The 13,943-nt window shown below is 37.4% G+C and overlaps 2 protein-coding genes across 2 annotated transcripts; both read left to right on the top strand.

Annotated features, from left to right (window-relative positions):
• Positions 1-55: 55 nt before the first annotated feature.
• On the top strand, positions 56-8,074 carry LOC134533100 (transmembrane protein 218-like). The gene is made up of 2 exons (XM_063370342.1): positions 56-418; positions 4,161-8,074. Exons 1-2 carry the CDS (start codon positions 206-208, stop codon positions 4,299-4,301), a joined length of 354 nt encoding a protein of 117 aa, XP_063226412.1. The 5' UTR covers positions 56-205; the 3' UTR covers positions 4,302-8,074.
• On the top strand, positions 4,383-4,811 carry LOC134533432 (thioredoxin, mitochondrial). Its single transcript, XM_063370955.1, has one exon. It carries the CDS (start codon positions 4,383-4,385, stop codon positions 4,809-4,811), a length of 429 nt encoding a protein of 142 aa, XP_063227025.1.
• Positions 8,075-13,943: the final 5,869 nt, after the last annotated feature.

Consider the following 13,943-nt stretch of genomic DNA (forward strand, 5'->3'; position numbering starts at 1 on the left):
ACCATAACAAACGCTACATTGCCAAAAGTAAAATAATAAAAAAAAAATTTGTAACTACAGCGTTTGGAAGTATGAGGATGTCGTGAATTGCTATTGCAAACCATTTCTTTACGTTTCTTAAGTCTTGTGAACTTAAAAATGATTGACTGTTATTGCTTTATCAGAATGTGCTAGCTGCTTGTGTGTATATTTATTTTCTTTCGTAATGCCCACTCGAGTCCTTGGAGTGGGCGTTGGGTTGTTTATCGTTATATTGCTGTGGGTGACGGCTGCTATTCTGTGCTGTATCTCTCTTCGGACGCAAAAGTATATAGGCGTAGCAGCGATCATTTTGGCCACTATCGTTTCTTTAATTTTAATTTGTATACCACGCGAGAGTGAGAACGAAGCGATATTTGAAACAGAAGGTCTTGTCAAGGTGAGAAGTGTAAATATAGAATGAGTTGGCAAATATGAATAGGCGGAGTTTTGAATGCGGACATATCTCTTAGGTATATTCATTCACATTGCAATATAAAAAGTATTATTTTGCATGTTCCAGGCAGGAAGGATAAATGTTAAAGTTAATATTGCTTTCAAGTCCCGAATTGCCACTCAGCGGCCACTCCTATCATGGAGATAACGACTCTGCGGTACTATGCTAGATCAACGATACCATAATACTGATGACGTCGCCCATATGGCGTCGCTTACGTCATTAAGCGCGAGAATATGGGGTTTTTTGATGGGGAACAATAAACCACTAAATTTTACAAATTTAACAATTTTAATGTTATATTTTTCCGATATTGTAAACCAGAATATAATAACTCCCCATCCCCGCTTATTCAATTTGTGATACCAGTTTTTCATAATCTATAAAATTTGTAGACATTGAAACTTACGGCAGTATCAAGAACATTAACATCGTGCCCTATTTTTTATAAAAATTCATTTTACGGAAAAACAAAAGTTGCAGTAAAAGTGATAATGTGGAATAAAATACCAGTATCGCAAAATAGAGTTGACCTGGTGGGACTGTATTCTAGTTCACGTACAGAGAAAATATATTGAAGTCTCACTTTCATAAAATTAAACACTGGTATAAAAAAATAGAAATGACTGGGCGAAACTGTATTCTAGTTACGATTCTGTAAAATATTTTATCGAAAAGTCTTATTTTCAAAAAATTAAATACAGGTATCTCAAAATAGAGTAGACTAGATGGGACTGTACTCTACTTCACTATACCGAGAAAAATATTACCGAGCTATTTCATATTTTTATTGGTATTGTAAAATAGAGTATACCGGGTGGGACTTTATTCTACTTCACAATACCAATAAAAATACTTTCTAGAATCTTCATTAAGGTAAATATTTAAATCTAGGTATTGCAAAATAGACTAGACAGGGTGGGCTAATTTTCTATTTCACAATACCATACCACAAATTTTTAATCACGACAATTCTTATTTTATACACATTAAATACCGCTATCGCAAAACAAACTAGACCTTGTAGAATTTTAGTCTCCTTTACGATGCTGTCCAACTATAATTGACCAATTTATTAAAATGAAATACGCAAAAGTCTTTTACCAGCCGACCTACCGTCACCAAACCTTTCGCTTTGTTTTTATCACTTCAACGATTGCTCAACTAACCTACAGGAAAAGAGCCATTTTTACTTGACATAATATCTTTTATGATTCACCTAACCAAAGCAACTATTTCACCTAACATCGCAAATGAAAAAAACACAACACAGCTTTCACCTAACACATGAAACGAAATTCACATAAAACTACTAATCACAAACATTTAAAAGCCATAAAAGAATACTTACCTTCCGTATCATTATGGAAATAATCATTTTCTGTCAATATTTCTCTTGTATATGTTTAATTTAAACTAAAAGCAATTTGTCATTCCTCCTTTTAATTTACTTGATATTGTGATACACAAACCGTCACTTTCCTGGTCACTTCTTCAATCACAACCATAAACCACACATACACACTACATTGTACTGTTATATTGATACAATATAAATAAACATGACCTTCCTCTTCTCTTGTCAGTGCTACACTCATTACCCCACATATCCAACAAATTTCTTCTCACTTAATGCTTATTGCATTCTTATGTATTCAGTTTAAATGATAATCAGTTCTACTTATTAATTCACTCTTTCTCTTATAAACAACTGCTACTATTCCAAAACTCACACTACACTAAAATGTGTCTTTCTTTCCACGGTGCTATTTTGTCTTTCGCTGTTGCCAATACTTCCATGATTTCCATGACGTCATTCTTTTCCCATACTTTTTTTTATACATGTAATAAGCTTCTGCACTTGGCTGGTATCGCGATTTATAATTGAGCCGACACTTCTAAAGACTTCTGCAATTGGGCACAAGCCTGATGGCGAGTATTCACCCTACTTTTTTCTCACTCTTCTTCTGAATTGAGCCACACTCCTTGCCTTACGTCCAGTAATAAACTGCAGCATTATAACTTTAATTTAGCAATGGGTCCGAACTGTTTGTGGTATGACTTCAACCCTTTTCATGACTCATAACTGTATATTGTAGCACCATGTTGCCTCGTTCCACAAATATCTATAGGTTTCTATGTCTTACTTGATTGGACAGTCGTTAATCTGACATGCTAGAAGACCGTGAGCCAATGGTAATCATTTAACTATGAGTCGAGCGAGTCCCACGTGAATGGAGATGGCGTTTTACACAGGTGGTAGCCATTCCATTTGTATGAGTATTGCACTGTGGAGTCTAGCCTGATGTAGTCCAATATACTGTGAAATTATAGCTGATAGGGTCTCATAACATATGACCTTTTTATAACTAGGCCCTACAAGGGTCCAGTTCAGTGGTGGCTCATGTCCAAAATATCTGGGTGTTTTAATTCATTTTTTACTATTTATTGAGTTCTCTTGACCCCTTCTCCAGGGTATATAACATGTCAGTAATATACATTTTACATAAATATTCACAGAAATCTGCAGTATTGCAGAAAACAGGGGGGCGGGGATGACAACGACCATAATTGTATGTAATAATTTGACCCTACAGTTAAATAAACGTTTAGCATATTTATCTAGAAATATAATTCTTTTGTTTGTTACGATATATTTTTAAACAATAATAGTATCAAATGTAGGAATCTCCAAATGCTACACAAAAATAAATTTTTGCACTTGCCTTGAAAGTCCAGGGTTATTCATCTCCGTACAACAGATGCGGAAGAAAAAGAACCACATTTTTTTTTACATTTAACTGCAGATGCAACAAGATTTCCCGCTGCTGCTTTGTGACTTTAAAATTAATATCTGGGAAAATGCAGAACTTGGTGTTAAGTTAGAACTTATTGCAGTTAATTATTTATTATTACATCTGTTATATGCCTATCAACAGTTGATAGGCATATCAATGCTGAACCTAAACAGGTATTATGGACATACAACAATGATAGCAAGGACAAACACACCATTGGGTTTATCTGTTTTCTGTGGGTTTATTATTTTATTTTTTTCTTCTTATTTTGCATTTATGAATTTTTCCCATGGCAAACAATGCAAAGCTGCAATGGCGTATGTCCAAGAAATTGTATTAAATTAAACTTCCTCAATGCTTGAATCATTTAAAGAAGGTTTTCTACCATATTTTGGTAACTTAAAACTAATTAGTTAGTTTCAAATTTTTTAGATACAAATCATCAATTTTTATACTGGTTCTGCAGCACTGCACTTGTTACAGATGATAAACATCAAATAGCTAGGGTTTCGCCTTCTTCCGATGTGGCTCTGTGATGAGACACTGCAGTCACATTCCAAATCCAGGTCTGGCTTAAGCATTCCAGGCAAATGCTGAGATAAATATTTACTATAGGTTCATTTCATTGTGTGATTAGTGTTTTGTTTAACTTTCTCTAATGACCTCACTGTCGCAGAAGTGTTACATATAAAATTAAATAAATAAAGGCTAGGTCATGTGTCACTAAGTTCAGTCGCAGAGATAATGATTTATATGCATTTATAAAAATAGCCAATTACACTTATAATAATTTTGCAAATACAGTTCTTACCATAATCATTCAGATCTCAGTTTTACTGGCAGAATTTCTGTGTGTCAATGTAATGTTTGGACTTGTTTGATTTCAGATTTACGATACTCTGTTCGTGTGGCGAGTCACGCTGGTAATTCTGTTGGGCCTGTCATCAGTTGCAGCGTTTCTCTCATTCTTGTTCTTGTATCTCATGGAACCCAGAAGCGCCAAGGCGCTGGCACACTGGAACCGGTAACTTAACCGTCCGTCGACGTGTGTGCGTGTTTCCCGCAACCGTCCAGACGCCTAGGTGCGGTTGCAGATGGCGGTTCGCGCGATGCTGCTGGGTTCTTCAGCGCGGATGCTGCGGCCAGCGATCAAGGCCCTCGGGGGTTGCGCGGCCGAGAAGTTTTCCTGCTCGCCGGCCGGGAGGAAGGTGTACCAGGTGAAAGGCCCCGTGGACTTCGAGGCGAAGGTCCTGAACAGTGCCGCCCCGGTGATTGTGAACTTCCACGCCGACTGGTGCGACCCGTGCAAGATCCTGTCGTCGAAGTTGGAGGAACTGGTCCGGGCGCAAGACAACGTGGACCTTGCCGTGGTGGACGTGGAGAAGAACCCCGAGCTGGTGCACACGTTTGAGGTGAAGGCTGTGCCAGCCGTGCTCGCGATGAGGAACGGCTTTGTCGTCGATAAGTTCATTGGCCTCATGGACGCCGAAACAATAGAGTCGCTCATACATAAACTTGTCAACAAACTAGATACTTAGTTATGTCTGCACTATACATATATATACATTATACATACATACATTGTACATTATACACATTTTACATACTCTCTAATATTGGAGTTCAAAGTTGGTTTTTGCCATTTGAAAATTATATTACAGTACGCAACCCTATAGTATTTATTTTTGGTTTGAATTTTGTGAAGTTTGAAAAGTAAATTATTTACTGTTTTTTTTTTCTTTTTTTTCTTTTCTTCCCAGTTGAATGCGATATTATGTGATAGCACTTTTCAAGTCAATTCGTTTAAATTGCTTGACTGTTATATTATTTGTGAGGTCTGCTTAGTATCAGCCTGCCATGCTGGTTTTAAATTTAGTAAATGGAAATTTTCAGCATGTTTCTTGGTAACATTCTGCTCACAGTGGTTGGAATTCCATAACTTAATCAATAGCACCAATGTAAGTGTGACACATTTTTACTTCCAACTAACCTTGTGTATCACCATCATGTGGTCTGAATCTCACGTGATTCATTCGCTGACATCATAAAGCAAGAGCACAAAATTTTTCGTGAAATGAGTTAAATAGTAGTGAAATGTATATATAACTAGAGAAAGTGTGTAGTTAGTTAGTATGAATGTGCTAATACTATCATACATTCAGGTGACTCTTCATGTGACAAAAGAATATCATAGAGTGAAAATTGTGTACACAACATATAGGTAATTAAGTATTTTGAAGCATATGAGGCCTCAATTTTGAGAACGAATTGGCCAAACAAGTGGATGGTAGCCATTTCATTACTCTTTCAAAATCAAATGCATTGACTTCTGGAACGACAAATTGTGGGTGGGCAGGCTCGTGCCTTCGTGTAAATAACGGAATGTGGTCTTAGTCCAATGAAGTACGTGCAGATTTAGGTAATAAAGAGGTATCAGCTGACATCCATGGTACAGAGACAATTATTTGTAACTTCTCAGTGACCTGAATGGATAGTGATATGTTGAGTTAAAGAGAAGGTTTTATGGTTATAATTAATATGTTGGTCACAGACATGTGTAATGTAAACTTGGTATAGTAATTGATGTATTAGTACCAAAGTGATTTATATTTACACCATTTATGTTGAAATGGCAAGCATCTTTTTCATTTTTCATCGGAAAAATGTCATAAGTTGCCTGTTTATGTGTTAATTGGAAAGGTTTTTTCCTTGAGACAGGTTACAAGGGTTGATTGACCATTTAAAAACTGCATGGCATGAGATGGTTCTACTTCTAAGACTGCCACTTTGTTGTGGAAATTGTTATTTAGCTTAGACAAAAAGTGTGCCATACCACTTGTGTTGCTTTATTAAGAAACAAGTTTCACATCTGTAAAGTAAGGCAGTGGTATCTTGACCATTTAAAAAATGCATGGCATGAGATGGTTCTACTTCTAAGACTGCCACTGTGTTGTGGAAATTGTTATTTAGCTGAGACAAAAAGTGTGCCATACCACTTGTGTTGCTTTATTAAGGAACAAGTTTCACATCTGTAAAGTAAGGCAGTGGTATCTTACATGGCTCGAACACTTCCTTCAGATAGTTTTTCACCAGTACTTAAGAATTGTTGATAAAAAAAATGGGAAGGGAGGGGGAAGGAGAAATTCCACTGAGTGACAGGTTTTTTTGAAATAGTCTGGTTATCGTAGATTATGTAAAAATTTAATAAAAATTTAATTAAGATAACTGTGGCAAAGGTTTAAGTAAGGATTTACATCTCACAGCTATGCATAGAGACTTAAGGTGACCATACCATAGTAGTTATAGCTGACTCTTAGGTACTGCTCAGTGCTCATAAATATTTGATTAATACAGGGGTTCGGATGTTGGGATCGTACCTGAAAGCCTCACCACAAGTGAGAAGCATTAGCAATCACAGCCAGTGAGGATCTGCTGCAGTATCTGACTTGTTTTCCAGCAAAAATGTTAACTCTTGTGTGATTACTAGAGATGTGCAGTAATTGATGAGGAAGGGATTTTTTTAAGCTTTACTTTTTCAACAGCAAGGTTATTTGAGAGAGTTAAGTACACATGATGACAGGCCAGGGATATTGGGAAGGGAATCAACCATGGCCTGTCATCAGGAACCATCCTAACATGGGTTGGTTTTGAGAAACTGTGGCAAACTGAAATCAGGAAGTTAAGATTTGGGTTTGAACCCAGGTTCTCTGGATTGCGAATCCACTGTTACTACTGGGCTCCATTCGAAGGAATGTTATGGATGATTAAATTTTATTTTTGCCGGAAAATTCAAAAAAACCAGTTTCTGTCTGTCAAAAAATATCCCAGCAGCAAGATATGTAGGCCAATGGTTCTCAAACTTTTTCGATTGTGACCCTAAATGAAACTCATTCTTAATGTCTTGCCTGACCTGGATTTATCCCCTCCTTACTGTTTGGTAATAGGTATTCAAGTGGTTATATTATTGCCTCCCAAGAATTGCTTAGTTTGGGTCACAAACCTGGGTTTGGGTACCATTGTGTTGGCTGTACAGTGTACGTTAGTGCTTTAGTGCTCGCATATATCTATTTATTTGGATGTCTCAGTGTATTATTTTTTGTTAACTAATGTGTAAAAAGGGTAGTAATTTTGTAACAAAGGATAAATTTTTGTATGTTACAAAATTTTAAGGGAGTTTTAATATACAGTTTGTCATAATCATGAGTGTTGGTAACAGATTTTTGGAAAACTGGGTTATATCCCACAGTTCAGGGTGATACAGCATGAAAGGCACTGCCTTAAAAATTGTAGTAAACAAGTTAGTGAGCTTAAAATTGCTTTAATTGCAGGGTGAAAATGTAAATTCTTTAGCTATCTAGCACAAAAGTTACGCTTAAAACTTCTGAGAAGAATACTGCTATTAGTATGTAACACTACTATGTTGCCTTGGGATTTGCCTGCATATATAAATTATTTCTGTTCTGTGGAATTGATAAAATTTAATAGATGCAGCATATTTTTTTTTACAGGGGCAAATGATTCATTGATATTTCTGAGAGAAAATAGCCTTGTTTACTAATTTTTTTTCAACAAGGTTGTTTAGAGTAAAATGGTTTGAATGTATTTTCTTGCCAGTTTTCTCATGATTGTGTATATGTGTGGAATTGCACTTTATGTTCATTAAAGTTTTGGATGTTGTACTAACAAGCTGTGAATTTAAGTACTTAAATATTAATTAATCTTGTGTTTTTGAATGCTAATAACATTTGTACATATGTACTTAAAAATGCCATATTTTAAAATAAATTTTTAGCACTTGGAATTTGTAAAACTTATTGTTAATGGTTTTGATAACATTAAAAAATGTATTCAGTAATTTTTACGCAGTTCATATATTGGCCATTACCAGGATAATTTAACTGTTTTCTCTTTGGCCTTTCCTGAGGGAAAAAAAAACAAGCAAAGTTACTGTGGGTTTTGTAATTATGCAAGTCATTGCTCGCAAACTTCTTGAGACCTCATTTAAAAACTGCTCACTCATTCTTGTTATGTTTGTTCTCAAAGTGCCAGAGAGTCATTAAGAAGTAAGTAAACTAACAGCAAAGCTTCCCGTTATCCTGGATTACAGGAAGAATTTTGAAATCATGATATTTCTGAGAGAGTAACAGTATGAAGCCGTGGCTTTCAGCTGAGTTTTTTTAATGTCTGGCCGGCAAGTCATTGTTAGCCATTGGTCTACGTGAGACGCTTACCAAAAGAGGCACTCTGCTTAAGCAATTTGTAGGTTATGCTCGGAGCCTTAAGATGAAATGAACTCCCAAATTTATAGTGGGCTCCAAACCAATTGGACATCTACTTAGTGCTCATAAATTTTGAGTCATCATGAGCTTGAACCCACAGGTATGATGCATTAGTGATCACCACCCCCACTGTACTTTCAAAGAATTTTGTGGAACCTCGCATGCAATTGAAACATGATATGAGCTATATTTTTTACTGAGCTCAATGTCTCTTTGACAACGAGGTAAGACCGTGACCTATTGAAAGGCACCATCCCAGTGCTGGAAGTATGTTCGGGTCGGTATTCGAACCAGCATTCTCTGAATGCGAGGTCACTCTTACCCACTGTGCTACCTCGATCCATTGTTTTTCAGGCTCTTCAGTGCAGAGATGCTGGTGTGCGATATAATTGAAGCAAATCTGCTGATTTATTTGACAACGAGCTCAACTTCAAATTCTTGTACTGACACACTTCTTGTGCAAGTGGACTGTGGCAGACCTAAACTTTGTGTGGCTCTGGGTCATTTATTTTTGCAGATGTCTAACATTTTTGAGAGGAGCATTACCGAGGGCAACAGAAAAAAATGTTTAAAGGGTCCTCTCTTGGAGAAATTAAAAAATGAATTGCACACTATTATAGCAAATTTGATTTAAGATTTATTTAAATCTAAATAATTTATTTTTACATTTTAAATGCATAGGATTATATTATAACAAGAATTTAAAATATGGGTGCGTCAGTAGTAAAAGAACCGGCATGGGGCCCCGCTAGTTACGGAGCCCTGGGTGGTTGCTAAGCTTGTGTTGCCCTGGAGCTGCCTCTGCAAATGGAAAACACGTTTTCTGTCAATACCTTGGTGGTCTCTAGGTCTGAGACGGACCCTGTGATGAAAGAAGACCCGAAGCACCTGTCACTTGCCAACAGCTTTTACACACGGCCCCCAACGCGTGATGGTCATGAGCTCATGAGATGAGGATCACGGGTTCGAGCCCAGCACCCCAGAATCACCCATATTTATGAGCACCGAGTTGGTAACGAAGTGGTTTTGGAGTCCATTATGAGGTTCTGGGCAATACAGCAGTTAATGAACAAATTTTATTGGCCTGTGCATAGCTTAAAGATCATTGAGAACTAAGGCATTCATTTTATATGTAACTTGTGGTTACTTTGCCCCTTAGGGTTAAACATTGCTCCATTTAAAGAAGTTTTACATTTCAGTGCATTGTAATACTGTCACGAAAGATTTTTTTTCTGATTTTGGGGATACATTGCACCACAACAAAAGTGGAGCAAAATATCCCCATGGTAAAAGTTTGTACCTTTGAAGGAGTTTTGGTTGTCACTGAATGGTACGAATGTATTCCTTCTTTTAGGTTGGTTGAAATGATAAGAAAATATAAAATAATTGCTGGAAATAGAATATACTGTGACTACAGCTCAGAAAAGTAACCTTTTAAGTTAACCTAAGAAACAACTAGGGAGTTAACAGCACTACCTAACGATGTATTCTTCACACTACTTCGAGAGAAAAGCAGCTGTACTCATTCCATGGAGTGTATAAGAAAATATGGCAGGATTCCGCCTCGTCCTTTGAAACTATGGCAGTTTTCCATTATGGTACTTTTCCACCTTTTTCGAACAGTTCAGGCGGAATACTGCCATCATGGTAGTTTTCCAGTATGTTAGTCTTCCATCGCCCCCATCTTTCTTGTGTTATTCTTGTGGCTCCTCTATAACATACAGAAATGGCGTATGCCAATGGGAATATTTTAAATCAGTTTATGACTGAAGACAATGAGAGAAAAGTAAAACAGCTTTCACTTCTGCATTCGCTGGTGCCATGTTTCCTTTCCCACGAGAGTCTAGAACTGTGAACACGTCATGCCAGACCCAACAAGGACGTGGGACCATGTGCTGGGTGCCTACTCGTATCATGGCTGTGCTCATTGTGCAGGGTGAGAGAGGCCGTAGTTTGTTTATTCTATGATGCGATTTATCACGAGGAACAAGTTGAAAAAGTTAAAAAAATCGAACTTGGAATATTGCATTTTAAAATCACTTTGATTTTTTAAAAGCGACTTATGATTAAGTGACAGTTTCTTAATTTTGTAAAAACAAAAAAAAAAAAGAACATTCTGAATCTATGGTCCTTGTTCCCCTATGTAAAATGCTGTTTACATTCTCTCTTAATTATTGTATTAATAATTTATTTTTCACTGCTAAGCATTAACCTGCACGCGAAAACTTAAGATATTTATTTTTTCTTATATATCGTATTCGGCAGGTAAGCCATTCGCGAGAAAAATATGTTTTAATATTGACACATAGTGCACTAAGGTACCGTATGATTGGTTTTTCAGCCAGAGTTTTCGTTTTGCATAATAAAGTGGGCTATGGTTTAAATTAAATAAAGCGTGATGCACTCCAGAAAATGTTACAAAATAACACATGAGGCGATGAGGCCTCGAAATAAATAAACTCACCTTGCAGGTCTAACATGTTGTTTTCTCACTGTTTCTACTTTACTCTTTTGAATTTATGATCTATAATAATTTGACTGATGTGAAATTTTTGGCAAATAATGGAAAATTATTCAATTAATGGAACTCAGAAGATGATAAGACTGCCCCAGTTGACAATTAACCCACCCTTCCCCCACAAAAAAATAAATTCTTTATCAATATGCAATTCTACATTTTACATTTAATATGCATCTTGTTACTATTGAAACTACAATTCATAGTACACAATGCATGTAATACAAACAAACAAAACTACCTTAGGGGTCAAATGGATCCACTCGACCTGTCCTTAATATCCTCGGCAGGAAACACTCGCAGCTCAGCGAAGTGTTGACCTAAACCAGTCGCCCATCCGTAAGCAGCTAAGGATGTGGGTGACCTTGAAAATACAGCCGGCCTTCCTCGCCCCACAGTCACGTAGCGCAGCCATAGGTAGACCCGAGTGCCGTTTAATGTTTCTAGTGCATCTATAGCTTGATAATGCCACAATTCTATTCAGTGTTTAAGGTTATATAATAGCTCATAAGTAGTTTTATTGGGTGTCGTGAGCACGGTGACTACAGTTGTGACGTCCCTACGCTTTCCAACGCAGGATGATTCCACGATGGTTTACCTCTGCCTTCCGCGGGATGAAGGTGAAAGGAACATCACAAACCCCGAACCCCGGGAGGTGGTTTGAAAGATCCCCTCCCCGACCGGGAATCGAACCCGCGCCCCTTGGCCCACCAGCCAGACACGCTAGCCACCAGACCCAGTGGGCTGACTATATGGCATATAGTTATCCAAAAACACGTGAGGTGCGATGTTGCGGGTCCAAGATCGGCCGCCATCTTGGATTTAGCTGACCTTGACATTGAACTAGGACCTCGCAATACGATACCTCGACTGAAATTTGACACTTGAAAGTTAAATATGACACCTCGATTACGTTTTCACTTAAAAAATAGAAACAAAGATATAAAATACATATTTATAAATAAAACATGGGTGCGTAGCCGCCACGCACGCACGCTAGAAACGAAACTTCACAGATAAGAGGGAGATAAATTGTTTTAGGATACTCTAATTTTTTAATTAAATATATTGTGTTTGTTTGTCGTGTTATTTAAAAAAAAAACACAAACAGTTCGTGTATTATTACAAATTACTTGTACAAAGTTACTACTACATCGTGTAATTTTATACCAAATATAGGTTTGTATTAAAGAATTTTAACATTGGAGTAAAAACACACAGTTTGCCGTGTAAATTAACGATTCATTTTGAAATGTTCCTTCCACGTGTGGTTGATTCCTCCTCAGGAATATCGTGTCGTCACGCACACGAGGTCTCCTCTGTCGCGGACAGCCGCGCGCGAGAGCGGGCCTAGGCGCGCGACAATGCCCCAGGGAAAGTGCCCGGGAAACTGTCGTTGTGGTACCGCAGTTCGCTCACTGTGCGCCCGACAGCAGCGACGGGGGCGCGGGAAAAGTAACCGTGATGGGGAACTACCATAAGTTAATATGACGAGGGAGGATTCTTCCATGATTTATTATACACCCCATGGAATGAGAACAACGACATCGCTTTCAGAGTAGCATATGGGAAACGTCGTTAGGTAGCGCTGTAAACCCCAGCAATTTCTTGGATTACTTAAAAGCTTTCTGTAGTTCCAGTCATACAACAGATTTGTTATAGGAAGCAGCACTTGTTCTTATAAACAAAATATGTAAAAATAGCTATGGTGTAATTCCCTTGGTACTTTTCCCATTTGCCATTGTATGTAGTAATTTTCCCCTGCCCCTCAGAGACCTCGTGTTCTGGGGGAATGTTCCCGTCCATTGGACTTCTCAGTGCGTCTGCTGCTCCGATTCAAATTGTTGTCAGACCACAGTCAAGAGATGACAATATTCATTAAGTAACACATAAAACAATCTAAATATATAAATATAATGTCATAAAAATACATATGTTTACTAATTGATATTAATGTAAAACATTTAAAATTAAAATCTAGTTAATAAAACTCTAATACTGACTGACTGACAGACAAACCACAGCTTAAACCGGTGGGTCTAGAGACATGAAATTTGGCATTGGAGTTCCTTATGTAACGTAGGTGAGCACTAAGAAAAGATTTTTTTTTTTTTTTTAAATTGATTCTCTAAGAGGGGGTTAAATAGGGGATGAAAGTTTGTATGAATGTTTGTCATTTTTGAAGTGACATTGGTGTTCAAACTTCTGTTTATAAATAAAAGATAGTTGTATCAGCGATTTAGGCAATTCATCAAAAATCAGGATCGAATAGTTCTCCATCAGGCATACGGATAATCATAAGTTTCAAAGTTTGGCTATGAAAGTCTGAAGAAATTGTAGAAAAAAAACGTCTGATTTCAAACATTTTCATTAAATTGGGTGAAAATCGTATTGCGTACAACGATATCACCAAAAATAAATTGGACTTTCCTCTTAAAGATATATAATTCAATATCTTTATAACTTAAATCGTGCTGTGTCAGTTTTCGATCAAATAACATGCCGATTCACAAAAAATTTTGAATCATGGCCTTAAGAAACGGATATCACCCTAGCGTAATTATCGGCAACCAAGCTCCGGTGTAAAAAGTCTCAGACGCATAAAACGTCTGCGGTCCGTCAAATTCTGTTCCTTGCGCGTAGAGGCACGGGACACTCAAGTGCGGAATCAAACGCGTCCTGAGTGGCCCAACCATAATAAGGCAGAGTATACGGTCGCCAAGTAGAAGGGAAATACCGCGCGGGGTAAACCTTATAGCAAGTCTTAAGGCCGGCGGCAACCGTAGCGGTTGCCAGTTTCTACTCGGTGATTTATTCTAACTCAACTGTTGATAAATTTACCTAGTGCATTACTGAGAGACCTGCGTTGTGCA

This window comes from Bacillus rossius, chromosome 6 (genome assembly GCF_032445375.1).
Source record: "Bacillus rossius redtenbacheri isolate Brsri chromosome 6, Brsri_v3, whole genome shotgun sequence".
NCBI classification, from domain to species: domain Eukaryota; kingdom Metazoa; phylum Arthropoda; class Insecta; order Phasmatodea; family Bacillidae; genus Bacillus; species Bacillus rossius.